Source organism: Heteronotia binoei, chromosome 3, assembly GCF_032191835.1.
Source record: "Heteronotia binoei isolate CCM8104 ecotype False Entrance Well chromosome 3, APGP_CSIRO_Hbin_v1, whole genome shotgun sequence".
Classification (NCBI taxonomy): Eukaryota; Metazoa; Chordata; class Lepidosauria; order Squamata; family Gekkonidae; genus Heteronotia; species Heteronotia binoei.
The window spans coordinates 73,980,837-74,005,864 of record NC_083225.1 but is presented as its reverse complement, the minus strand read 5'-3'; the positions used below and the strand labels follow the sequence as shown (position 1 = coordinate 74,005,864).

Below are 25,028 nucleotides of genomic sequence, written 5' to 3'. Positions count from 1 at the left end.
GGAATTGGTCTCCATAGTGAATAATGGAGTGCCCAACAGACATTTCCCTCCCCCCCCTTGCTTTCTGATAATCCTGAAGTGGAGAGAGGGCCTCCAAACCAGGGGGTCCCCAGCTACCACCTGGGGATTGGCAACCCTAGTATTCACACATGGCCATCAGGCAAAGGGGGTTAATTTAATGTATGCCTGAGATTTGTGTATTGTAAGCACAGCTCTTACATACACCTATATAAATAAAGCTGTCTTATATGAAATGCTGTTTTAATGTCCTTTTAAAAAAGAAACTGCCTGCCAGGGCTTTTTCCTGGTTGAGCCATCCCTCCATTCAGTCACAGCACGGTCTCAGAGTTACAATACGCCCTTCCCAGAAACATGTGGGGAACGCCCTTCCCAGAGACCTATAGCCATCCTCGTCTGAAAAACGCAAGACCATTCTGTTTTAGGTTGGCATTTGGCGAATTACTGCCACAAGGCAGGTACTAGTTTGAGAAAAGTTGTATAGCTGTGTTGTCTTTTTTAAAGTCTGTAATTCTGTTACCAACAGGACAGGATTTATTTGCTTGTTTTTGTTGTTAGTTTGTTTTGGTAAGCTGCTTTGATAAAGCATATTCTATTAATGAAAGGAAACAGGGGTGTTCAATGATAATGGGGCAATAGCAGGTTAATAACCAATGCTCTAGTCATTTGTAACATTTACTCATTTGAAGTCTTGAGACCCATATTGGTCACATAAGAGTGGTGGTGGAAAATGCCATCAAGTTGGAACCAATTTATTGGGGTTTTCAAACCAAGAGATGTTCAGGATGGTCACCTTTGCCTGCCTCTGCATAGCAACCAAAGACTTCCTTGCTCTCCCATCCAAGTACTAACCAGGGCTGGCACTGTTAGCTTTCAAGATCTGATGAGATTGCCTAGTATGGGCCATTCAGGCCAAGGTACATAAGAAGAGTACAGTAGGCATTAATCTTAATTATGTACAATCGCTCTGAATATCAAACAGCATTTTTCCATCTGATACAGATTTTTACAATCAAGTATAAATTAGAAATGGCACATATATAGAATTTTTAAGTTTACATTTAAGTCTATATCCCACTTTTTTGCCAGGAGACAATCTAAGTGGCTAATAGTCAATAATTAAAACTTGTGAGCAAACCTTTCATATTTTTCAAATCAATACTGTCTATAAAAATAACTTTGGATAAGCATGATTGAATCGTTCACATCAGTCTGAAGCAAGCACTTTAAAAAAAATCTGCTGATAAGAAAACTGAAGAAGATACTGAGTGGTCAACATGCTGATTTGGTTGAGACAGAGACAGTAACAGAATAATTATCTTAGTGGGACCACACAAAGTCCTTATTCTCATCTAGAAAATTTCCCAGCAAAAGTACAGAAAATGTCATCCACTCTCAGGGTGTTCCCTTTCAAAGATGAGAAAGCAAAACTCCTAAAGGCATTGGGTTTTAGACCACAAATGCTTTACATGAACTTCTTGTGATGCCTACAGTGACCTTTAGATGTTTTTCCAGCAAGATGAGAGCTGCCCATCTGTGGGCAGCTCCCACACAGCTGGCAACATGTGCAAAGGACACCTCAATATTATGAGGCATTAGTTAACATTTAAACAGGCTCATCCACAAAACAGAACTTCTCATTAAAACAGATGCTGGAATTAGAATGCTCTTCAGTTAAGTGTAAACAGTACCTATGTAAAACATAAAAAATTGAGACATTAACATTCACTAAGGAAAGCAAATATTGATGGACCTATTGATCACAGCCCTATTACACATGGAAGGCAAGTTTCAGTGTGGAGCCAAAGAGAACACACAGTCATTTTATGATTCACAGAAAAACTCCATTTGACTTTCTAACAGCAGAATTCAAGTATTTTAAAGGTAAAGATGCCTACAGGGGAGTAGAGGCTCAAGCCAGTCTGACTGTAATAGTCCAGAAAGTTCTAAAGTGATTCATGTATCACATATAAAATTATAAAGAACTATTTTAAATAGTTTCTCATGTATTTAATTCTTAAAAGACAGTGGGACTTTTCATCTACATAACAGGTAGGCCAAATATGGTCCACAGGCTGCACCCAGCCTGCATTAGGTTTCCCTTCCTAAGTTTCTCAGCACCCTCCAGAACATGTGGCCTATGGGCACAATGTATGCCTGCAGCAGCTGTGAGTAGTGTGTGGCGAGAGCAGCTGTTTGTGTTTTTGTAATGCTGCAGCTGACAGAGGATGTCATGATCATAAAATTGGTTCTTTCTCCCAGACTACAATTTTTGTGAATCTAAAATGGAACAGGAGATACACCACAAAGTCCCTGCTCACCTTATTCAAAGCACAAAGTGTTTTTACTTTGTAACTGACAAAATTTTAGTGCCAAGTTACTTCCCCACTTGGAGATTTAAATAAATCATGTCATGCCTAACCCTTCTTCAGTGTAGCCTTCTCAATGAAGAAAAAACAATAATAAAATTTACCTATTCAGTTCTAGAATATTTATGCCAGGGCTTGAATTACGACACAGTTTCCTTGGCAGACAGCTTTTTTCCATGTAATATGATTACAGCTGTTTCATGCTGCTAGTTCCACACGTGTGTATACACACAGCATGTATAGCAAGGGAAATTGCCATTTTTTATCCTGTGTTCCTAGAACATTTACACAAGGTATCCAACATCACAGTTTGCTAATATACTATCGTGCTGTCACAATCCAGAGTCCTAGAGCCACATTGGCAGCCAAAAGCGTGCTGCCAGCAAGCAAAATTAAAAAGCCCACAAGCTCCCTGTTTTGTTTTTCAACAATCAAGGCACTGAGAGTAGCTTCCAGGAAAGAGTTGAGTATCCATTGACCATCCAAAGCGAAGCAGGGGACTGCATTAATTACAGCCAATGCTCCAGACAGTGAAATCAAATATCTGGTTATATTAGTTAAGGGATGTGAAAACATACATACCTATGAAATGCATTATTAGCTTCTGAAGTCTGGAAAAATAATGAGTGGAAAGATACCTTGGATACAAAAAGCAAACCCTCCCAGACATTAAGGGCCACCCATTCAATATAATTTGATATCTACCTTTTTTGTAAGTACATGTGTAGTCTTATTAAAAATCACAAATACCAATTGCTTTAAAATGGCATTTCAAATTCCTATCCTATATTCAAATTTCTCTGTTCCCCTACCATTTGAGATGATTTTTAAATCATTGACTAAGCCAAAACCTGTTTACCCTAAAAATGGTACTATAACTAGTCATTTTATTTTGAATATACTTCATTCAATTTGGGTGCTATTTTTTAAAAGCCAATACAGACAAGGTCTTATTATTCCATTCCAATCCAATTATTTTACTTTAAAAAAAAATCTCATGGTTATCCTCACCCAACCCCAGTTTAATATAACTGCAGTACCAACTCCCCATGCATGTGCTGAAGAACACCTCCTGCTGCTACCAGGCCTACAGCCCATTTAAATTTTCTCCTGATTTAAAGGACTTTGGTTCTCAGTCTAATTACCTCCTCTTCCCTCTCTGTGGCCATGGAACTCCTTAAGGAACCTTAAACTCTTGTTCCCTGAGAGAAAGAAGACAAATTACTCTCTGCCTTTCTCTTTCCAGCTATTATCAGTTTTCTTTTACATGACTATTAACTGTGCAATGATTAAATTATAATAATAAAAGAACATCAGAGATCACTTAGGCTGTAAAGGGAAAAACAGTAATTAATACCACCCACCTCCCAAGAAAAAACGTTCCCTTCAGGAATTGTGTGCTCACCACAGCAATGAAGGCTGTTAACAAAATTTATAGAGGTATAGTGGTCAGGAGAAACAGGATGTTTGCTGAATTGTACTTTCTTCCAAATAAACATATAGCAAAATCTTGCACATGGGGGGATAGCAACTGTAATGCTCCAAGAACAGTTGGAGCTCTCTTTATAATCCCACTTGTAGTGGATTGTGGAAAAGAAATCTTTAAAAAGCATAAAAATATCACAGCATGAAAGTTTACACTTTTTTCCACTCACAAACTTATAGACTTTATTTACGTTAGACCAGAGGATATATCTTTAGCTTGGTGACAGGAAAAAATAGAAACCAGGCCAGTATCTTAAAGTTTCATTACACTATTCCAACTATAGAACACAATACATAAGATAACACAGCTATATAACAAAGTATGACCATCAAAACCATGGTGTATTTACTGTATAGCCTATGTTCTATATACATATCTAGTGCATTTTTACCCCCACCCTTCTTCCAAAGGACTTAAGGCAGAGAGTGCACATTGTTCTCCTTCCTTATTTTATCATTACAACAACCCTGTGTGGTAGACAAGGCTGAGAAAATGCAACAGGCACAAGCATCCAATAGGGAGGGACTGTGGCTCAGTGGTAGAGCATCTGCTTGGTAAGCAGAAGGTCCCACGTTCAATCCCCAGCATCTCCAACTAAAAAGGGTCCGGGTAAATAGGTGTGAAAAACCTCAGCTTGAGACCCTGGAGAGCCATTGCCAGTCTGAGAAGACAATACTGACTTTGGTGGACCCAGGGTCTGATTCAGTATAAGGCAGCTTCATATGTTCATATACATTCGTCATGGATGAATAGGAATTTGAATCAGGGTCTCCCAGATTCAAACATGCTAAGTCACTACACCACTATTCTGATCCATATGGGAAAACCTTAATATTGGTTTTTCTCAGAAAGCTTGCTGAATTTTCTTGGATTTTATTTGTTACAACTGTCAGCCATAAATTCTATATTAATAGGCTTGTCAACAGCCTGGAGGGAAAAAAATCCAGCCCCTTTAATAGAGTCTTAAGGTTATGTTATTTACCAGGTGATGCTATTTACCTCCAAGCCATCCAAAAACTTTAACAGCTAGAGGAACTGCTCAGAACAGAATTGCATACCTCTTCCTATTGGTGTACCAACCTATTTAATTTCACGTTCTGGTACAGCTGACCTCAGCTGAAAACTGCAGATCACTATCCTTCCTGTGGGTTCCCAGCTCTTGAAGAGCACAGCACACAACCTGAACAAAGCCAAAATGTTTCAAAAATTTCTTTCAAGATACTGTGTGTGCTCACAGCGATCATATTGCATTATCAGGGTTCCCCTCCACACACACAAAGACAAGTCCTTAATCTGAACTAGTTTTTCTGGTTCTGTTCCATTTCAGATTTAACTGACACTTTTAAAAAAAATTCAGGTGTTGCTTCATCTGGAGAACAATAAACTCTTAGACTGATTTATTCTCGTTATTGCTTCTCACTCCTACAGTGACATATTCTAGAGTAAATGTGTTAGTCTGCTTAAGGCAAACAAAATGAGCTACAGCCTACGCCACAATTAATATGCTGGCCTTTAAAATGCCACCAAGACACTTGATATCTTAACCTGTACTGTTTCCCAGTACCCTATTTATTTAAACTCAGTTTTTAAAAAAATATTTATTGGTATTTAAATTCAGTTTAAAGAAAATCAGCACAGATTATTCTGATAAAAACCAGGAATTCATAACATTTAGGAACAAAACCATAAACCTGCAGTTGGTTAGTCAGTGGGGGAGATAATTAAGATCATAATTAGGAGGATTGTGTGTAATACTACTTTATTGCGATCATAAGAGAAAATGACTATATTAAACATCTAATTTAATCTTAATAACGAATGTGAGTTTTTGTTTATTAAATTGTAAGTTTTCTCATACTTTTTTCAATCATAAGAACATAAGAGAAGCCAATGGCCTATCTAGTCCAACATTCTGTGTCACACAGTGGCCAACCCCCCCCCCCAAAAAAAAAACCCCAAGTGCTATCAGGAGGTTCACAAGTGGGTCTAGAAGCCCTTCCACTTTGCGCCCCCCCAAGAACAAAAAATACAGAGCATCACTGCCCCAGACAGTTCCAGTAATATACTGTGGCTAACAGCCACTGATGGACCTCAGCTCCATATTTTTATCCAATCCCCTCTTGAAGCTGGCAATGCTTGTAGCCGCCACCACCTCGTGTGGCAGTGAATTCCACATGTTAATCACCCTTTGGGTGAAGAAGTACTTCCTTTTATCTGTTTTAACCTGACTGCTCTGCAATGTCATTGAATGTCCAAGAGTTCTTGTATTGTGAGAAAGGGAGAAAAGTACTTCTTTCTCTACTTTCTCCATCCCATGCATAATCTTGTAAACTTCTATCATGTCACCCCGCAGCCGACGTTTCTCCAAGCTAAAGAGCCCCAAGCATTTTAACCTTTCTTCATAGGGAAAGTGTTCCAAACCTTTAATCATTCTAGTTGCCCTTTTCTGGACTTTTTCCAATGCTATAATATCCTTTTTGAGGTGCGGTGACTAAAATTGTATACAGTATTCCAAATGAGACCTCACCATTGATTTATACAGGGGCATTATGCACACTGTCTTGACACTTTCAGTGAGCTATCTACCATGACCCCAAGATCTTGGTCAGTCTCTGCAGTTCTCACCCCATCAACTTGTATTTGTAGCTGGGATTTTTGGCCCCAATGTGCATTATTTTGCACTTGGCCACATTGAACCTCATCTGCCATGCTGACAGCCACTCACCCAGCCTCAACAGATCCCTTTGGAGTGCCTCACAATCTTCTCTGGTTCTCACCACCCTGAACAATGTAGTGCCATCTGCAAACTTGGCCACTTCACTGCTTACTCCCAACTCCAAATCATTAATGAACAAGTTAAAGAGCATGGGACCCAGTACTGAACCCTGCGGCACCCCACTGCTTACCATCCTCCACTGCAAAGACTGCCCATTTATACTCACTTTCTGCTTCCTATTAATTAGCCAATTTTTGATCCACAATAGGACCTGTCCTTTTACTCCATGACTCTCGAGCTTACTAAGGAGCCTTTAAAGAGGAATGTTATCAAAAGCTTTCTGGAAGTCAAGGTAAACAACATCTATTGGGTCCCCTTTGTCCACATTTGCTCACCCCCTCAAAGAACTGTAACAGGTTAGTGAGGCAAGATCTTCCCTTACAGAACCCATGCTGAGTCTTCCTCAATAACTTGTGTTCATCAATGTGCCTACTCATTCTGTCCTTGATAATGCTTTCTACCAACTTTCCTGGTATTGAAGTCAGACTGACTGGTCTGTAGTTTCTCGGATCTCCTCTGGAACCCTTTTTAAAGGTGACATTTGCTATCTTCTAGTCCTCAGGAACGGAGGCAGATTTCAATGAAAGATTACATATTTTTGTCAGGAGATCCACAAGTTCAACTCTGAGTTCTTTCAGAACTCTTGGATGTATATCATCCGGACCTGGTGACTTATTAGTTTTTAATTCGTCAATCAGTTTTAGGACCTCCTCTCTTGTCACCTCAATCCGACGCAGGTCTTTCAACACCCCTTCCAAAATTAGTGGTTCTGGAGTGGGCAAACACTTCTCATCTTCCACAGTGAAGACGGAGGCAAAAAATGCATTCAACTTCTCAGCCATTTCCCTATCCTCCTTCAGTAATCCTTTTCCCCCTTGGTCATCCAAGGGCCCCACTGCTTCCCTGGCTGGTTTCCTGCTTCTAATATATTTGAAGAAATTTTTATTGTTGGTCTTTATGTTTTTTGCAATATGCTCCTCATAGTCCCTTTGTGCCTGCCTGATCACAGTCTTGCATTTGATTTGCCACAACCTGTGTTTCCTTTTATTAATCTCACTTGGACTAACTTTCTACCACTTAAAGGAATCCTTCTTACCTTTTACAGCTTCCATTACTTTGTTTGTTAACCATGCAGGCCTTTTCTTATACCTGTTTGTGCCTTTCCTAACTTGTGGTATATATTTTATCTGAGCTTCTAGGATTGTAGTTTTAAATAGCCTCCAAGCTTCTCCAAGGGTTTGGACTGTATTTATCTTTCCTTTCAGTTTCCTCTTCACATGCCTCCTCATCTCAGAGAATTTACCCCTTTTAAAGTTAAATGTGGTTGTGCTGGTCTTTTGGGGCAACTCCCTATTTATACAAATGGTGAAATCAATAACGTTATGGTCACTGCTCCCAAGTGTCTTCACAATAAGGTATCTACTCTGGAGTTACAATAAGTAATATTTAAATTAAATAATTAATCTGTTGAAAATAAAGTAAAAATCAATGAATAATCAACTACAGGTGGAAGAATGGCCCAATGGTACCTAGTTTCCTAGTTTCTATCCCAAACATCTCCAGTTAAAAGGAGCAGGCAGTAGGTGACATGAAAGATCACTACCTAAGACTCTGCAAAACTGCTATCAGAGGATACAATACTAACCTTTATTCGTCACATTTCTCTTCAAAAGGCACCCAAAGCAGCTGACGTAATTCTCCTCTTCTCCATTTTAAAACTACCATGTTTGATAAATTAGGCTGCGAGCATACGACAGGCTCAAGGTAATTCAACAAGCTTGTGTGTCAGAGTGGAGATCTGAACCTATTCAGACCCTTTAACCACTACACCATGCTTGATAGACTAATAGTCTGCCTCTATAGAAAGTACCATGTGTTCAGCTAATCATTAGCTGGTTGACAGCCTTCATGTAAAATCTGAAGATTCAACTAAGTATTTTACAGTTGTGATTTTAAAGAATAGGCTCTTGAATGGTGACCCTCAGATGTTCTTCTGTATGTAAGAGCTGTTATCACTTCCAAAGACCACATAAATATCAAAGGATACTTGCAAAAAGTTTCCATCACTACAGGCAGGTCCACGCTGAGAAAACTGTGCCGAGGTACAAAACTGCTGAGGCTCACTTGAACAAAACAAAATATTTTAAACTCTTTATGAAAGTGAAATGCAATTTGATAGTATGTAACACAGTTCCTTTATAACAAGTATCAGGGCAAAGCAGGAATTATTATCCATACTATTTTCAAGACAGTGGAGTATTATTGCACATACCCAGTGAGTCATCTTCCATACTAATGCTCTCTTCTTTGTCTGTATAGTGTAATGGTCTCTGCATTGTGAGAATGTGACTGCTAAACACATGATGTGCTTATGGCCACTTCATCAATGAGCATCTGTACTCTTTGAGAAGAGACCACACCACTAAGAGTTTTATTTGAAGAATTATAGATGAAGTTGTGAAAGGAAAGGGGCAGCAAACAAACAAGAAGTTGGTTCCATTCCAAGGGCACTTTCCCTTCTCACAATAGGGGAGGAAGAACAGTTGGGTCTATACCCCACCCTTCACTCAGAGTGGCTTACAATCTCCTTCCCTTACTCTCCCCACAACAGACACCCAGTGAGGTAAGTGGGGCTGAGAGAGCTCTGAGAGAGCTGCTCTTGAGAGAACAGCTCTGAGAACTGTCACTGACCCAAGTTCACTCAGCTGGCTGCACGTGAAGGAGTGGAGAATCATACTCGGTTCTCCAGATTACAGTCCGCTGCTCTTAACCACTACAGCAAACTGGCTCCCAAGTACTGTGTCTCAGGCTAGGAAGTATTTAAGTCTAGGGGTGCCATATCAACTATGAGGAGTGAGTAACCTTTATTATTATTTATTTAAAACATTTTTATGCTGCCTTCCACCCAAGGCACGGTCCCCAAGGCAGTGTGCATAAAAACATCTGAACAATTAAAAACATTTACAATTAGAACATAATTCAATAAAACCACAAACGAACAATACCAGAACCAGGGAGGAGACTGAATACTGGTTACTGGAAGCATGCCAAACAAAACAAGTCTTCACCCACTGATGGAAGACACTGATACAGAGAGACAGATAAATCTCCCTGGGGAGGCTCCAAAGTTTTGCTGCCGTGATCAAGAAAGCCCTTTCTCAGGTCTCCACCCATCAAACCTCAGATACTGCAGGCAATCAAAGCATCTCCAAAGATGACTGGAGTAAATGGGTAGGTTCATATGGGAAAAGGCAGTCCTTAAGGTATGTGGGTCCCAGGCCTTTAGAGGTCAATATAGCTTTGAATATAGCTAAGTATAAAACAGAAACCAATTCTGAAATGTGCACTTATAGAATTAGGTACTTGTCTCTTTAAAAATCATAGAACTAGAAAGGTAGAAAGAAGCTATTCAGCGTCTAAGTTTACTTTTTAAGTCATGTAACTCTACACCCTGTAATGCTTCAAATGGTGGATATTTATTTTATACTTTGGTATGTGGATACTTGAGCACAAAAAGTCGTGAGAATCTGTCGTTGTCCTTTATGAGGACCCACTTCATAGCTACTACTTGAGGGAGGAAGAGAACTGATACTGCATGTGGGTTTCGAGTAAACATTTGGATTTAGACAGACTGTGCTGATGTTGAGTATGATAGCCAAGGTTTTGGAACAGGAGACTGTCAGGAGAGAAAGAAAAGGAAGGAAGGAAGGAGGAAGGAAGGAAGGAAGGAAGGAAGGAAGGAAGGAAGGAAGGAAGGAAGGAAGGAAGGAAGGAAGGAAGGAAGGAAGGAAGGAAGGAAGGAAGGAAGGGCTTCTTTGCCACAGAATGTGGTCTGAACATCCCACTCCTCAGCAGCTGCTTTGCCTTTTATTTAAAGGCCATGTGAAAACGCTTTCATGGATCTCTCACTTCATATGAAATCTGGCTTTCAGGACCAATTTAGATGGAATGGAGTGCTCCAACTATGTCCATGCCTAAAGAGGAAACCATTTGATTTATAAGCAAAGAACACAAGAAAGCAAAGCTAAACAATGCTCCACTTCACTGCACTCTGTTGCTTTCAGCACTTCTCTTCCAACTCAGCTCTTATAAGAGTAGTAAACCAGACCAGAAGAAAGATGCTGAAAAGAACAGTTCACAATTAGGTGAAGGATGAACATACAAGGCTTGTGCTTTTGCCCATGCATACATTTTTAAAAACTATGTCCATTTTAGACAAGTGTATACATGGGTTCTTCTATCACATCTAGTTTGAAAACACATTTAAGTAAGAAAGCTTGACAACAAGCACACCAAGGCTATCCCATTAATAGAACTGATTTTTGTTAAAATCTTCCTCCAAATCAAACAAACCTGTATACTGTAGATGTAGTGGGTGCCCTACAAACAGCATATCCATCTGAGGTGGGTGTTTCACTCGGATAAGTCTCGTTTGATTTTCCAAAGAAGGAGTCACACACAAGCTTGGAACAAAATCCTTCTGGCAATCCATGTTAGTACGGCAGAGCTGACTGGCTTCAATAGTTTTCCGAGCTGGCAAACAGGTATACTAGAAATGAAATTATAAATAAATATTGAGCTATGCTGAGAACATTCACTAGCATGCACTGCTACAGCAGAAAGCTGCACTTTATCCAGTTAGCAAGACAAGGGGAAAGGCCAGTTCCAACCATTCTGACTTTTATGTGCACATACGGTATCCCGTTCGCTGCCAATTGCTCCAGGTCACATCTCATAGATAAACACAGGCTGATTCCGCATTTGCCGTTTGCCTTCCTTTCACTCCGGGGTTGTTCCATGCGGGCCTGATTTCTCGATTCCGCACTAGAGGATTTCTCCCAGATTCAATTCCCAATCTGTTCTGCATGTTTTGATTCCACAGTACAGTTGCTCCCGGAGTTTCCACCATAACTGGAGCAATTTCCCCCTCCCCTCCCTCCTCACTCATCCATGTAGTTCTTTTTTTACATGCATGCGTGTTCGCGTTACAACGTAACCTTTTTTATTATGTTACGACGTAACACCAGAGGCGCAATACTTGCAAAGTCACGTGTTTTCCTTCCCACCTGCCATTGATCATTAATCTGCCCCCTGGTCTATTGTCTACAGCAGGAAGCACACACTTCAGCACACTGGAATGCTAAGCACAAAGTTTGCAGGAAAAAACTATTTTAAAAAAAGGAGCCCGAAGGGGGGGTAGTATATAAAGTATTGTCCCCAGCACATCAGCAAAGGGCTATAAACATAGCCAAGTTCCCTCTTGAGGAACATGCGGGGGGCGGTGGTGGATAAAAGTGGCATCAGCACATCTTAAAATTAGTTCGCGTAACATCGATTTTCATTTCGTGACGTAACGAAACTATTGTAAAAAAAAAAGTATGATAGCACGAAGTGCTTTCAGTTGGGGGTGGGGAATAACGTTGTGAACAATCAAATGTTATGGCAGATTACTTCCCAGATAATGGAGGGCACATTACCAAAATCTCGTGGAACACCATAAAGAGTGAGGGTGTTTGAAAGTAAGAGATGCATTCAGGCAAAGAAGAGAATTGTGTTGCAGTGTTATGCACTGCAGCGTTATAACGCAAGCCCAGCTTTGCTAAAAAAAAAAAATTCCTAATCAGATAACGACGGACAATTTTAAAAGGGAGTAAAAGTAAGAGGGTATGACGAAATAACTGGGTGGAATCAGGGGCGTGGAGTTATGTGGGTGTGTTCTAATGATGCGACAAGTTTGACAGTGCACTGGCTCGAGTTCCGCACATAAAATTCCGAGCCTCGGAACCGCAGCAAAAAAAAGATCTGGTATTTTGCCGATCACCCTGATCCGGGGCGGCACTGCTTCGGAGGCGGGTCAAACTGCTGCCCCGGGTCAAAATGTGAGGAAACCAACATCTGCCCCGGGGGAAACACAGCATCGGAGCCGGAGCAAAGGCTAATGCGGAATCACCCACAGACTCAACCGTAATTATTACATTGTACAATTCTGTTGTTAAGGGAAGGATTCAAATGATTATGTAAATACAGAGGCATGATTGAACCCGACGAAGACAGAGGTCCTTTGCGTGGGCCGCGGCGCTCTGGGGAGGGAAATTCCTCTCCCGGTTTTTGACGGTGTGCCACTGAAAGCGGCACACCAAGTCAAGAGCCTGGAAGTTCTACTGGAGCCTTCATTATCAATGGAGGCCCGGATAGCAGCCACTGCCAAGTCGGCGTTTTTTCATCTGAAGCGGGCAAGGCAGTTGGCCCCTTTCCTAGAGCGTCGGGACCTAGCAACAGTGATCCATACGACGGTCACCTCAAGACTGGACTACCCTCTACATGGGGCTGCCTCTGTGCCAAACCCAGAAGCTGCAGCTAGTGCAGAACGCGGCGGCTAGGCTGTTATTAGGGCTCCCGAAGTGGAAGCACATACAGCCAGGGCTGCGCGGACTGCACTGGCTGCCAGTTACATACCGGGTTTGCTACAAAGTGCTGGTTATTACCTTTAAAGCCCTATATGGTCGGGGACTTGCTTACCTGAGGGACCGTCTTCCCGTACGAGCCCCAGAGAGCACTGAGGTCAGCAGGGAAGAACAAGCTGGCCATCCTCGCACACGGGCCTTCGCTATTGTAGCTCCACACCTATGGAACCAGCTCCCGGAAGAGGTGCGGGCCTTGCGGAGCCTTGACCAATTCCGCAGGGCCTGCAAGACCATCCTTTTCAGGATGGCCTTTGTGGATTGCTGATTGAAGGATTGCTGGATTCGTCTAAGTGACTTTTCGCCTAAGTGACTTTCACCATCATGCTAACTGACAGAATAGCACCAGAAACGCCTATTGTTACTGTCAATTTATTGTTAATTGTAAATTAAAATGGTTTTAAGACTAATGTTGATTTTAAAAGTTTTGTATAATTACTGTATGGATATGTTGTTAGCAGCCCTGAGCCTGCCTTGGCGGGGAGGGCGGGATATAAATAAAATTTTATTATTATTATTATTATTATTATTATTATTATTATTATTATTATTATTGCTCAAGGACTACCACAGAGAAGGATCACCACAGTGATAATGCTACAGATTACAAACTTGTAAAGCAGCCCAATCTGTGGTTGTGGGATTCTCTCACTGTAAACCACAGCAGGTACACTGTCCCTTAAGCTTCTGGAACTTCACCCACCATAGTGGCTTCCATTTACACATAGTGGGAAAGACTACAGCAACAGACAATTGTGTTGGTTTTCTTCATTTGTTTGTACCAACCAAGCACTCTCTTCAAAATACTTTGACACTTGGGCTGTTAAGCAATCATAAGATGTCACATGCTTGAAAATGAATTGCTACACATATTCACATGCTTTCCAATTATTTTTAATACAGGGATATACCATATAAATAAATCATAGGCAGTGTTAGTAGCCAGACCCCTCCTGCAGATGGGCAGTTTCAAAATCGCATGTGTACTGCACAGTCTGGCCTAGAAGTGGAAATAAAATGGAGCTGGAGAAAAAAAAAATGCACACTGCCCAGAGACAAGTATAGAAAAAATGTTTTGGAAGATGAATCAGGACAGATGACTTGCTAATAGCTCTCCTCCCCACCATAAAAAATGGTATTTAATCTTCACAATGGGTTTCCTGAGAACACCTCCTCTTACCTTGACTTAACCCCATCCACACCCAGTCACATCTTACCTCATCCATTGATCCTAACTAGTGCTATTCACACTGCCCGATAGCTTCTCCAATCCTGTGTTCAAGGGTCATCAGAGAACACTAACACTTTTGGTTTACATTGAGCAATCTCATTAACACCATTCAGACAAACCGATCACAAGTTTTCCAAGGTCTTTGTTCAGCTGGGGACATCCAATCAAGGTATTGTTTTAGGGTCAAACATGTCAGATTATCCCTGGGAGAACTTTTCCTATAACTGGACACACTCTGAGCCATAGTACAGTGTGAATGTTCTGAGTGCTAAATATCACACCATACATGGTAATGCGTGGATGTTCTCAGTGCTAAACATCTTTGTGAGAGCTAGCTTGGTGTAGTGCTTAAGTGCATGGACTCTTATCTGGGAGAACCTGGTTTGATTCCCCACTCCTTCACTTGCACCTGCTGGAATGGCCTTGGGTTAACCATAGCTATCGCAGAGGTTGTCCATGAAAGGGCAACTGCTGTGAGAGCCCTTTCAACCCCACCCACCTCACAGGGTGTCTGTTGTGGGGGGAGAAGATAAAGGAGATTGTAAGCCGCTCTGAGTCTCTGATTCAGAGAGAAGGGCAGGGTATAAATCTGCAATTCTCCTCCTCCTCTCCAGGAAATATTGGCCATTTCTCTCTCTGTCTTTCACAGGCCTCAGTCTTCAAGACTTGGTAAATATTGCCTTCCTTGTATCATTGTCCTCACTACTCCCTTTTATTTTCCTCTTAGATAGTTTCTATGTTCCCCATGTGCTTTGTGCATCTATGTTCTACTCTCTTATTCTTTTTATAATAAAACACCTTTCCAGTTTTACTGCAGCCTGGTTTATTTTGAGAGTTCTCTAAGGCAACAATCCTCATAAACATCGGTGGAGATCCCCTAATTACCCCCTTCTCACTGGTCTCCAGTCACACTTATTCCCCCAGTTAATTAGAACACTCCCATTTGGGTAACAGGAGAACATTCTTTTGCAAGACTTAGATGGAAGGGAAGGTGGTGGTGAAAAGAGTGGGGATGTTGAAAGCTTCCTGGCTCAGCAGAGTACTTAAAATCGACCCATTATCTATTCATACATCACCACCATTATTTGGCTGTGTAAAAAACTGAAAACTTTTTATTGTATTAAATTTACTTTGCCGAGATGGAACACTTCCTATGTCTTGAAGAGAAAGCCTACACAATCTTACCTTGCTCTTTTTATCTACTACTCAAACCTGGTTCTACTAATGCATTTTATTCTGTTCAACAAGCCAAATGCATGGGGATCATCAAAGCTCCTTATTCAGTGAACAAAACTGAGAGTTTGATCTGTGTATTTCTCCAACAGCAGCTAAGAGTCAAACTATTTACTAGGTTTTGTAAAAAGTCAGGCTGGGGTTTCCTGGACTAGCTTCACTTTCCTTGCAGGACCACAGCAGCTGTGGGGAGTGCCATTTTAAAGGTCCCAATTCATCTCGGAACCATGTCTTGTGAAGAGGAAAAAAGTGAGAGAAATCAGCCCCCTTGAGCAAATAATTCTTTTGGGGCTGTTTTGGTTCAGGCAAATGGTGTGGCAGAGGTCGGGGGGGTGGGGAGGCAAGAGCTCCTCTCTTCCCAACACAGCTATGCAGCTGTAGGAAAAGCAATCTGCATCCACAGAACCTGGATCCATTGTTACAAAGCCTCACATACATTTTGGCCCTAATTTAACTTATTTCCATTTCACAGACTGCACCAAAACACTAGTGTGTTCCACTAAGTTAATATTCCATATGCATTCTTCATATCTGAAAACAATGTTTAAAATCAACTTGTATTATAAACTAAATATGTTTGCACTGTACAGATCAGTACCCATAAGCCACTTACCAGGTGGCTCTCCAAATTATTACTGTATGAAAAGCAGACATCGGTGAGGCTATTGTTGCTACAGCATTCAACTGTTCCATCAAGTCTCTTAAAACCTAAAAGAGAAATGCACCTCATTAAATTTCCAGAAATCACAACTTGCTGGATTTATTTTCTTGAAGTAAAGAAGTGTAGGAATAAAGTCAATTGTTCCAAGGATGTCCCCAGGGACAGACTGACAGAACTGGAATGTTGATGGTATAAGAAGACAACCAGATTGGAACCATTTCTGACTTCCTGGAATATAATCTTACAACAAATACAAAAGTATAATCAGCAATAACATTCACCCTGAGAAAAACAGTACCTCTAGATGGGAAGCTTAGCTGCTGCAGAACTGTTGCTTTTATGCAATAGCCAGTTTGTGGCTTCCGAGAAATCTCTCCTAGGCAAGAATTCCAGTCCTCCACACCATAAACTGAACAGTCCTGCAGAGCAGTGACAAGATCACCTACAAATAGGCCCCTGGGTCCGTTAGCGGGAGAGTCCTAAAAACAAGAAAGTATGCAGCTGAGAAGCTAGCAGGTTAAGAATCCGATCATCAGTATCTTCTCAATGTCTCTCTTGAAGTCATTCTTTCCGAATGTATACAGAGAAAAGTTAGTATTATGCTGTTAGCAATGTATTACCTAATTTATACCTCATCATGTTCACCCAATGGGGCCCAAAACACATCAGGTTACTAAAGCTTAACAAAAATAAAATATTTTAAATGTGGCATTTACTTCCTTCAATTACTATTGAAAATGATAACACTGGGTGGAAATATGTACTGGGATGGGTGAACTTTGTGCCCATCTCTAAACAGAACAGGATCTGTCCTGACTCAAAAATCAAAGCAGCTCAGAATACCTTAAAAATGGGAGAAGAGTGGAAAATAAATGAAGCCCAAATCCAGAGATGCATGGCTGAAAAGTCACAGCATCTGAAGTGTGGGTGAGGGACAGGAGGGTGAGCCCCATAGAATAAAATGGGAGTGATTAGAGAGAGTCTGTAAAGTTTGACTTTACAGGTTACCAGTTGTTTTCATCCCTCCTTGGCCTTACCTCTGTGACTTCAGTAACAAGTGCCCCTGCACCAGTATAATAGAATGGAAAAAGAAGAGCTGGCAGTATGAAAAGAACCACAAGACTTGCAACTCCAAGCACAAAGTTATGCCAGACTCCTACAAAGAAAGAAAAATATTGACTATCTGTACAACATAAAGCATGATGAAACAGAACCTTCTTTAATGTACTATGATAACCTTAAGACAAACTATCATTACAAGGTCTGTTTCATGAAAATATAAATTTTGACTCAATCCTTCAAAGATTCAAATGTCAAGCATTACCACAGCTCTATGTTAGATTATTTCCCTGAAAATGTGGCGCAGCTCTTGGTAAAGAACATACAGAGCAGAGTCCAAGAGTGAATAAATAGATGAATAAATGAAAACTAGTCTGATTGGCTACCTAGAAGGGTCAACATGAATATTAGAAAATACGTGATAATTCTGGGATGAAAGAAAACATTTGAATTATTATTGAACAGAGCTCTCTCAATTGCCTTCAGAAAACTGGTCGGAGAACCACACTCAACGGGTAGCTGTCACTGGCATTTCATCTGAATGGAGAGAGATGTCTAGTGGGGATGTCACAGGGCTCAGTTCTAGGCCCAGTACTCGTCAATATTTTTATAAATGATTTGGATGAGGGTTTTGAGAGAATTCTCATTAAACTTGCAGATGACACCAAATTGAGAGGAGCAGCGAACACAGAGAAGATATAGAATTCATTGAAATCTGAACACACTGGGAAAGTGGGAGGATGTGAACAAGATGCAATTTAAAGGGATAAGTGCCAAGTTCTACATCTGGGTAACAAAAATAAGCAGCATGCATACTGGATGGGGATACACTTCTGAGTAACACTGTATGTGAACAAGATCTTGTGGTATGGGTACACTGTAAATTAAATATGAGCAGCCAGTGTGATGCAGCGACAACAAAGGCTGATGCCATCTTGGGGTGTATCAACAGCAAGGCCAGTGCCAGGCTTTTTGGCACCCTAGGTGAGGCTACTTACTTGTGCCCCCACCCTAGTTCAGAAAGCCACCAGAGGGGGCACTCGCCGAAACCCTGGCCTGCCCTCCTCGCTTAGCCACATTAGGCTTTGAACAATGAAGGTTTAAGGAATTGGCATCATCTCAGAAAAGACAAAGTGAGACCTCACCCACGAATGTTTAACTGAAAATTTCCACTCAGCCCCAGGATCAGAAAGTCAGCAGGTCAATTCTGCCTTCATGCAGACTTCCACCAAGCACACGCTGGTATGCACAGCCAAGGTAGTGCCAATGGCAGTTTCTCCTGATAGCCACCTGTTTCATTTAAGAGGCAAGATGCTGGGTAAGCTTCAGACACAGATGGGGGAGGATTTGGGACAGGTTTCACGAGAGCCAAGGAAGCAGCTGAAGCACACAAGATCCTTGGAACCTTCTGACAGGCAATTTGGCAAACACATCAAGCAAAGGGCAGTAAGGAAGAGACCATAAGAACATAAGAGAAGCCATGTTGGATCAGGCCAATGGCCCATCCAGTCCAACACTCTGTGTCACACAGTGGCCAAAAAAACCAAGTGCCATCAAGAGGTCCACCAGTGGGGCTAAAAGCCCTTCCACTGTGCCCCCCCCCCACCAAGCACAACAATTCAGAGCATCACTGCTTCAGACAGAGAGTTCCAACAATAAGCTGCGGCTAATAGCCACTGATGGACCTCTGCTCCATATGCTTATCCTTTCCCCACTTGAAGCCATCTATGCTTGTAGCCGCCACCACCTCCTGTGGCAGTGAATTCCACATGTTAATCACTCTTTGGGTGAAGAAGTACTTCCTTTTAACCCGACTGCTCTACAATTTCATTGAATGCCCACAAGTTCTTGTATTGTGAGAAAGGGAGAAAAGTACTTTCTCTACCTTCTCTATCCCATGCACAATCTTGTAAACCTCTATCATGTCACCCATCAGTCAACACTTCTCCAAGCTAAAGAGCCCCAAGTGTTTTAACCTTTCTTCATAGGGAAAGTGTGCCAACCCTTTAATTATTCTAGTTGCCCTTTTCTGCACTTTTTCCAATGCTATAATATCTTTTTTGAGGTGCAGTGACCAGAATTGTACACAGTACTCCAAATGAGCCCACACCATTGATTTATACATGGGCATTATGATACTGGCTGATGTTTTCAATTCCCATCCTAATAATTCCCAGCATGGCATTGGCCTTTTTTTATTGCAATCGCACACTGTCTTGACATTTTCAGGGAGTTATCTACCACGACCCCAAGATCTCTTTCTTGGTCAGTCTCTTCCAGCAGACCAGCAGACTTAAGTCAGCCATACATGAGGTCACCTCCAAGCTAATGAACCCAAAATGGAAAGCTACTCCCCCCCTCCCACAACAGAAAGAAGGGAAAGGATTTCTCCTTTCTGGTGCATTCAGCTCTCGGCCTTACTCCAATCTGTCTATTCTGAACTCTCATCTCTGAGTCTGGACACCCATTCCACCAGTTCCAATGAGAGTCAAGGATAAAATGTCTAGCCAAAACTGACAGGATCCACATGTGGCCACTTTTCTCTCCAATAAGCAGTGTCTAACTTCCACAAAACTGCAGCCACAAGATGCATTAGGTGAAGAGTCACTACTTGGACTTAATGCCACATCTCCAGAGCAGTAATAACCACAACACTTCTGGCGTTCTCTGTAAGTTTGCAAGTTTTCAAATTCTTCAGAAATATTCAAAAGGCTGAATGTTAAAAAGCAAACAGAAAGTGTATAGGGATAGAAGTCTCTTAAGCAATCTTCAGCATACTGTTATCTCAGAAGTTCAACTGAGCTCAATGGGGCTTATTCGCGTAAGTGTACTTAGGAGTGCAGCTCTGTGTTCTATATTTGGAAGGAAAATAATTATAAAGTTCCTACCCAACCACAAATTTTGTTGGTCTTTAAGGTGCTCCTGGACTCTTGTTCTTTTCTCCCAAAGCTCCCCAGCTGACTGAAGGCAGGGAAAAGAGCAAGGTGGGAAAGGGATGGCCACCCTGATGAACCCCCTTTGGAAACAGCACCAACTCCAAGCAAAGAAGTTCCTCAAGATGCTGAAGCTCAACTCCCACTCACCACCCACCCCGCCCTGGGATTTTATTCTCCTACCGTAAGATGGCTTCCCAGCAGGGGCTTCAGTTGCCTAGCCCAAAGGAGTCTTTCCAGGCAAGAGACACCCGCATCCTTCAGGCTGGCTCCCTCATTTAGACTACCTCATTAGAGTCATGCTGGAGGCAGCTTACCATCCAAAACCACCCCTGCAAGGGAAAGGGTCTCACCCTCAGGCTAGCAGTTGGTCCCAAGTGAGCAGGAGTCTTGCTGCACCCAGAAAAGGATCCCATGCATGGTTGCAGGAGTGTGGTCCAGTGTCTTTCCTCAAATGCACAAAATCGAGCTCACAACAGTTTGCTCAGCCCACTGGGAAAGCCTCCCTCTCCCTCCCTCCCCAAGCCCCGGCACTTGCCCCGCTCTTGCCTCCCCCGCTTCCAGGTCATACAATGGACAGCGCCTGACAAGGCCCACTCATGACATTGCCTACAGCAGTCTAGGAGCCCTGATGGCCCAGCTGCTGGTCTTCCAGTGTGAGATATAAAGGCCCTGCTGATCACCTGACTGGCGGGCCCTTTCGCTGGTGTGGGAAGTGCAGGGGCTGCTCCTGGGCAACCTCCTGCATGATTTAAATCACCTGGGAGGGAGGGGTGGCCCCCACTTTCCCAGCTTTTGCCCCAGTGCAGCAGCAGCAGCCATGTGAGTCACATGGGGGCACCCAATTTGGCACCCCTCCGGGCTGCGTCCTAGGTGACTGCCTAAGGTCATCTAATGAGTGTGCTGGCCCTGATCAACAGAAACATAACATCCAAATTGCAAGATGTCATAGTCATACTGCACATTGCATTGGTCAGGTCACATCCAGCATAGTTTTGGAGGCCTCACTTCAAAAAGGATGTGGAGAGAATGGACCGGGGGCAGGGGGGAACAACAAGGATGATCAGGGGCCTGGAGTCTTATGAGGAAAGGCTGAGGAACTTTGGAATCTTCAGCTTGAAGAAGAGGATGTTGAAGGGGAACATGATTGCTCTTTAAGTATTTGAAGGGCTGTCACTTAGAGCCCTGTGACGCAGAGTGTTAAAGCTGCAGTACTGCAGTCCTAAGCTTTGCTCATGACCTGAGTTCGATCCCCGGTGGAAGGTGGATTTTCAGGTAGCCGGCTCATGACTGACTCAGCCTTTCATCCTTCCGAGGTAAAATGAGTACTCAACTTGCTGGGAGGAAAGTGTAGATGACTGGGGAAGGCAATGGCAAACCATCCCATAAAAAGTCTGCTGTGACAACGTTGTGAAAGCAACGTCACCCCAGAGTCGAAAACGACTGCTGCTTGCATCGGGGACCTTTCCTTTCCACTTAGAGGAGGGCAGGGAGGGTTCCTGTTGGCACTGGAGGATAGGACTCACAATAATGGGTTTAAATTAAGGGTGGAAAGGTACCTGCTGGGTATTAGGGAAACCTTTTTTATACAGTAAGCATTATTCACAGTGGAATCAGCTATGTAAGGAGGTGGTGAGCCCCCCCTCACTGGCACTCTTTAAGCAGCAGCTGGACAAACACTTGTCAGGGATGCTCTAGGCTGATTCTGCATCAAGCAGGGAGTTGGCCTATATGGCCCCTTCCAACTCTGATTCTATTGTTCTAAAAGGATTGTCTCTCGGCTTGACTTCGCGAATGAAGATTTAAGAAGGGTGCAGTAGTCCACGTCTGCTGCAGGCTCGCTGGTGGCTGACAAGACCAATGCGGGACAGGCAGGTCCGGCCACAGTGGCTGCAGGGAAAAGTCTGATTTGGGGTTGGTGCTGTAGCAGTGCGATTCTTCCTCAATCTCCTTTTGTCCTCAAGACCAGCTATGCGGGCGTTCTCAAAGGAAGAGACAGCCTGGTGGATGGTGTGCCTCCATGCTTTGCGATCTGAGGCTAGGTCAGACCACTGGTGATGGTTGATGCGACAGGTGCCAAGGGATTTTTTCAAGGAGTCCTTGTACCTCTTGTAAGACTCACAATATTCCAACAGAAACACATGTTCAAGTACTGAACTAATATTGAGGATTAAGAATAAAAACTTTATCACTTTTTGTGTTACTGTAGCTACTGGGAGATCGAGGTTCAAATCTCCATGCTGTCAAGAAGCACAGTGGGCAAGTCACTCTATCAGCCTAATATACCTCACAGGATTGTTGTGAGGGTAAAATGGATGAGGGAAGGCAGCTGCCCAGATAGACATAATAGTAACATCCAATTCCTAACATGATTTTTATTTGCCCAATTATATCTTTAGTTCCTGTATTCTTAACCATGTCATTTGTTACCCCTAGGCATGTTAATTTACTTTCCAATATTTGATCCCATTGATCATAGTATTTATCTGTCTGGATAAGTCCAAATAGAGTGAGCCCTTCCACAGATTTTAAAACCTTTACTTTAGAAAGAAATGCTTTTATCCAAGCCTTAGCTACCATCAATAATTCACCCAATTCCATTCGCAGCACTGTTTCCAAGATACATCTGGTAGTAGTCAGTAAGTGCTGGAAGAAATCCTGCTAGATGCAGTCAATTTTTTCAGAAGTGGCCTGAAACTAAAGTTCCAGGAACTGGTTTGAAACCTTAGCATTATATACCTTTAAGGCTAAGGGAACAAATTCACCTCCTACTGTGTAGTATTTCACAATTGTCCTCCCTATCTCAAAACAGTGTTCCTCACCAGATCTAGATGTATTTTCCATGCGAGAAATGCTTCAAGATGGATTCTTAAGTATTTAAATTGATTGACCTGTTCTATAGATCGGCCTGCTATACATTTGAATATTTCTCCCTTTTTCCTTTTGCTGAATATTGGATTTTGCCACATTGAGAGACATCAATATGATGATGGAATGAGGTTCTACATTTCTCTAACCAAGCCTCCACTTGTAGAGAAGTTTTTAAGTTGTGATGAAAGCGGGAAGGGGTAAGGAGAGATGGCTGCCAGCGGTTTCAGAGCTAGGCTGTTTTTCTCTCTGTCCCATTTTAGCTACTTAAAAGCCTGGGTTTGGAAAGAGCAAATCTTTTGGCAAAAGCCAAAGTGCTCTCAGCCCATAGCCCATGACTCTCAGCATATGCCCTGGATGGACTATGATACCAGCCCTGCCCTGGGTATTTTCTGGACCATCTGTTTTATTAAGTTTTTTAAAACAGAACTGACATTCCTTTGGAAGTGGCTTTGGATGTCCATTGGGGAGAAAAGCAGGATAAGAAAGGGTCAAAGTAAATAAATAAATGGCTAATGCAAAACAAGTTGACTTTGTCTAGGAGAATTATCAATGATACTCATTGGTAAGACTGAGTATCTGTAGCTTAATGACCAGTTTACCCTTGATGGGATAAAACTGTTCCTTGCAGATCAGGCAAAGAATCGGGGATGTTTTTGAACCCATCTTATTAGAGAAGCAAACTAATGCTGTTCCTAAAGCTGCACATTACCCCTATGTTGAAGCAACTCACTGGTTGCCTATATTTTTCCATTAGCAGTTTAAGGTGCTGTTGTTTTCCTGTAATGCCCTTCACAACCCTGGATCTGTGCATCATACTCTACATGAAACAGTGTGCTAATTACATCTGATTAACTGTTGCTTGCAACCCCTTCACCGAAGGTCGAGCAATGTTGTTGCCTGAATCTAGACTATTTATAGAATTAGACTGACACAGGAATTGAGGGTACCTCCTCACTGTTTGTTTTCTGCAGGAAGTGCAATGCTGTCTTATTTTCTAGGGCTTTTTAGGGAATATAATTCAGTAATGTTAGCACCCAAATATGAGCTATAACCAGAGTTCCCACCAAGCTGTGCATTATTCATTAACAGGAATTCCCACTCAGCAGCAATCTGGAGTCACGCAGGGTCTTGCGCTGCCCATTGCCCATTTTAAGAGAACAGCAGTTATATTCTGCTCAGGATATGAACTGCTCTGCTGGGCGGGGGGAGGGGGCTGCGAGAATTAGGGTGAACATTGATTATAACAAGACCTTTTACAGTCAGATTTGGTCTGTAACGAAACATTCATACACATAAAAAACAAATTATGTTCCAACATAATAACCTGAGCTTATTTACCTGCACAAAATATTCTTAGCTGCTGGATTGGAGAAATAAGTTGCAAGTGTGTGGTGAAGAGATCAACAAATGCCCCAGGATAAACAATAAATATAAAAATCCCGAAACCATTAAATCGAACTTGTTCTCTAAAAGAAAAGAATTTTAAAAGCAACAATTTAATATAAAATAATTTTATAATTTAAACAGAAACTTTAATGCATTCATATGCTGCACAGTACTTTTTAGTGTCATTGACTATTTAAGCGAAGATTTAACAGATACCCCTTCTGCATTTACAGTTATGTTTAAGGGCCGGGGGTGGTGGGGGGGAATAACTTGTTTACTTACTGCTGGCAGATGAAACAGATATTAAAGACACATGTTCAGAAGATTTGCTTTCATGTGATATAGGGCCCACTTTCAAACTTCAGCCAAAATCCACACAAAGACAGCCTGAACAATAAGAAGCTTCCTCCAGCCAGCTCTCATGCAAAGCTTAAAGAAATACTGGCTTAGGGTATACATCCAATTTCAAGAAACCCTGAAATCTAGGCAGTGACACACACAATAGTATCATGGGCAAGGTATGAGAGAACACTGAGGTCGAAAC

At 42.0% G+C, this 25,028-nt stretch overlaps 1 protein-coding gene across 1 annotated transcript in view; it reads right to left on the bottom strand.

Annotated features, from left to right (window-relative positions):
- Positions 1–749: 749 nt before the first annotated feature.
- Positions 750–25,028, bottom strand: part of MBTPS2 (membrane bound transcription factor peptidase, site 2) — a 38,616-nt gene continuing 14,337 nt past the window's right edge. Inside the window, exons 5-11 of the mRNA XM_060234069.1 lie at positions 24,437–24,564; positions 17,273–17,391; positions 16,534–16,714; positions 16,188–16,282; positions 11,003–11,198; positions 8,697–8,772; positions 750–2,931 (exon numbers count right to left, since the gene is read on the bottom strand). Of these exons, the coding sequence (XP_060090052.1) occupies positions 2,709–2,931; positions 8,697–8,772; positions 11,003–11,198; positions 16,188–16,282; positions 16,534–16,714; positions 17,273–17,391; positions 24,437–24,564 (1,018 nt within the window). The 3' untranslated portion in view covers positions 750–2,708. The remainder of the gene's footprint in view (positions 2,932–8,696; positions 8,773–11,002; positions 11,199–16,187; positions 16,283–16,533; positions 16,715–17,272; positions 17,392–24,436; positions 24,565–25,028) is intronic.